The sequence below is a fragment of the Papaver somniferum genome, chromosome 9 (assembly GCF_003573695.1).
Source record: "Papaver somniferum cultivar HN1 chromosome 9, ASM357369v1, whole genome shotgun sequence".
NCBI classification, from domain to species: Eukaryota; Viridiplantae; Streptophyta; class Magnoliopsida; order Ranunculales; family Papaveraceae; genus Papaver; species Papaver somniferum.
Window position 1 is genome coordinate 123,130,790 of NC_039366.1, and position 2,887 is coordinate 123,133,676.

Here is a 2,887-nt window from a genome sequence, read left to right on the forward strand (position 1 = left end):
ATTGCTGATAAAGCATTATTTGCTTTGCTCAAAGCAACACCTAATCTGGAGTCACTCATATTTGACAAGGCAAGTTTTTCAGACGTTTCAGCTCTGCAGGCACACCATTGTTTAATATGTAACAAAAATGTTAAAACACCTTGGATAGATTTGTTAACCAATAATATATCTGCTAATTAATGGATATCTGTCTTACATTTTTCAATTTTAAAATCCAGCAGATTTCTCCGTGTAGTGATGACGAAGAAGACGATTATGTTGCTGGCGACAACGCTGAGGGCGATCTCAACAACCATGACAACAAAGATGATAATTGGATACTCAATGTGGTAGGTCCCAGATGCTTACTACTACACCTTAAATCGGTTTGCTTCAAAGAGTTTATTGCGAACCCAAGGGAGATAAAGTGGGTTCAACTGATATTGGAGAATGCAAAAGCTTTGCAAACGATGACTATTTCCTCTTGTCATTATTCAGACCTTTTAAATGGGAAGCGCAAAGAACTTATGGGGGAGATAACAAGCCTTCCAAGAGCCTCACCAAGTTGCGTTTTTAAGTTTCCCTCTCGGCATTCGTAGGCGATTGTTTAACACATAGTCTTGCCATGAAAAGCTTGAATAAATGAAAGTGCACCTTGCTCAATGTTGCTTATACACTCTGCAGTAAATTGTATTACACTGAACTTGTTTCTAATCTCAAACAGAAATTAACATTTTGGACAACCTTTGGCCATTTCATTTACATATTGGTATTAGAATTTCGAGTAATCTTTTTGGCCGTTTGTTACCCCAATTTTTTTTGTTCAATAGTTCGAGGAACCCACATCATTTGTGATGAGTCAAGTGACAAAACTTTTAGTGTGTTTCAAATTTTGAATCTGACCCATAGGTGGTTGCTGAAGGTGTACCATTTCAAGCTCTCATCCAAAATTGAGGGCAACAAAGCTGATTTTGCAGAATACACACAGAGACTAGAAAACAAAACCTTCTCTTGTCTCTCTACATTGTGTGGAGAATCTCTGTATGCATTTTGATACATTTGCATAGACTGGACAGCACCATGAAAAGCTTTGTTTCTTCAAAATCATATCAAAAGATTCATACAAAAAATTTAAACTACTAATCAGACAAGAGTATAAGAAATGGAGGGATTTTTTACTCATAGTTAAAGATAGATGCCATTGGTTGTTTGTGATGATTACATTATGGAATCCATGATTAGAAAATCAATCTCAGAACAACTTTCAAAACCCCTGTCTAGAAACAACTGAAATTATAAAAGAAATATCAAAATCCAAAATCAAAGACTAGACCACCTTCCATTCATTTCCCTTACTATCAATACTACTAAACAGAAGTTAGACACCACTAATTCTTTTTCAATTCTTCAGGTGTGAGTTTAGAAACATGGATCTTTCCTGTATAATTCTTCATCTCTTCAGGTTTCAGTTTAGAAATGAACAACCTGAAAGTACCATCAGATATTCTGAGTGTCGGATCATCCCTAACACTCAAGCTGAGGAAACTTGGATTCATTTCAAAACTAAATTTCTTCAATATCTCATGACCAAAACGAGCAGCACTAATTTCCTTGTTTTGTTTTTCCACTTCAATATTGATAAACTTTCCTTCTATCGTAGTTACAACTCTATTCCCAAAGTCAGTCATATGGATATTCAAAGTAAGAATATCTTTATGTTCAACCACATTCCATGCAGAAGTCATCTTCCATAAGTTCTCCGATGGATTCAGATAATACTTTTCAGGGGTTCCAGCTTCTATGGCTGAATCAAACACACATAAGCACAAAAAATCCATGTTACAAAATTGGTAAAAACTGATTAAACACGACAAGTAAACAAATCAGAAAGGAATTTTTTTTTTCTTCTAAGATCTAAAAGTATACCTGATTTCTTAAAGAGGTGAATTTTTGAAGCCACATTCTTGAGGAGGTTGATTTTTGAAGCCATGAAAATTATAATAAGAAAACCCTAAAACTTATTTTTCTTTGTAAGCTGTGTTGTGAGGAAATAAGACAATGTGGTGGTGGTGGTATTTGTAGAGGAGGAGAGGAGGCAGGAGGAGCCGATAAGATCTACGCCAACTACCGTATTTACTATTTACCCCAGCAAATTGAACCCCCAGACCACAGTTACCCCACACTAGCCGATGTATGTAACTAGCCGATAATGTGCGACTTATGGTGTGGACTGGACTGTGGATCATTATCATGGTGGTGGGTCATTTTGTTGGAATAGGCTAAAAGCCCAATAAGGCTAAAGCTACTTTTATGAGACTTGTATGAAATTGCTCTCATGAGTCGAGTCATGCATGACTCATGACCGACTGTTGGAGTCGGCTTTCTGTCTAGCGACTCTAGCGAGAGATTTGGGTATTAAGAAAATTTATCTTGCCATTGATTCAATGGTTATTTATAATTTTCTTGTTCAGCAGGATAGTTCTTCTCTTTGGATTCTTTGCAGATGTGAAGAAGGGTGTGCAGACTTCGATCCTTTTTTGATATTGTGGAGATCTCTCACATCTATAGAGAGACGAATAGAGCTACAGATTATTAGCGGATTATCATATATTTTCCAGACGTGTGAATATTACTCCTGAGGAGTTTTCTTCTGAGTTATCTCATTGTGAAGGAAGATATGGATGGCAAGTTGTACATGTATCGTAAGTTGTTTTTCCTTTTGTGTCTGGTCTGTAGGGAGTCTTTGACCCCCAGCTGATTGATCAAAAAATAAAAAAATGCTATCGAGAGTTAATATGGCTGAAATTTGGGTATAAATTTACGTAAAAAAAAAACCTTGGAACTGGAGGTAGAAGATGAGGGATGTTGCAAAAGACATACAAATTACAGATGTTATATTAGTACCACT

At 36.3% G+C, this 2,887-nt stretch overlaps 1 protein-coding gene across 1 annotated transcript; it reads right to left on the reverse strand.

Annotated features, from left to right (window-relative positions):
* Nucleotides 1-1,347: 1,347 nt before the first annotated feature.
* Nucleotides 1,348-2,032, reverse strand: LOC113308388. Its single transcript, XM_026556852.1, has 2 exons — nt 1,906-2,032; nt 1,348-1,783 (listed from the first exon to the last, which is right to left on the reverse strand). The coding sequence occupies exons 1-2, from the start codon at nt 1,967-1,969 to the stop codon at nt 1,368-1,370; spliced, it is 480 nt and encodes a 159-aa protein (XP_026412637.1). The 5' UTR covers nt 1,970-2,032; the 3' UTR covers nt 1,348-1,367.
* Between the last annotated feature and the right edge of the window lie 855 nt (nt 2,033-2,887).

Coding starts and splice junctions, on each gene's coding strand:
- LOC113308388 (XM_026556852.1), bottom strand. CDS start 1,969: ATGGCTTCAAAAATCAACCTCCTCAAGAATGTGGCTTCAAAAATTCAC. Junction 1,784..1,905: donor TCACCTCTTTAAGAAATCAG/GTATACTTTTAG, acceptor TGTTTGATTCAG/CCATAGAAGCTGGAACCCCT.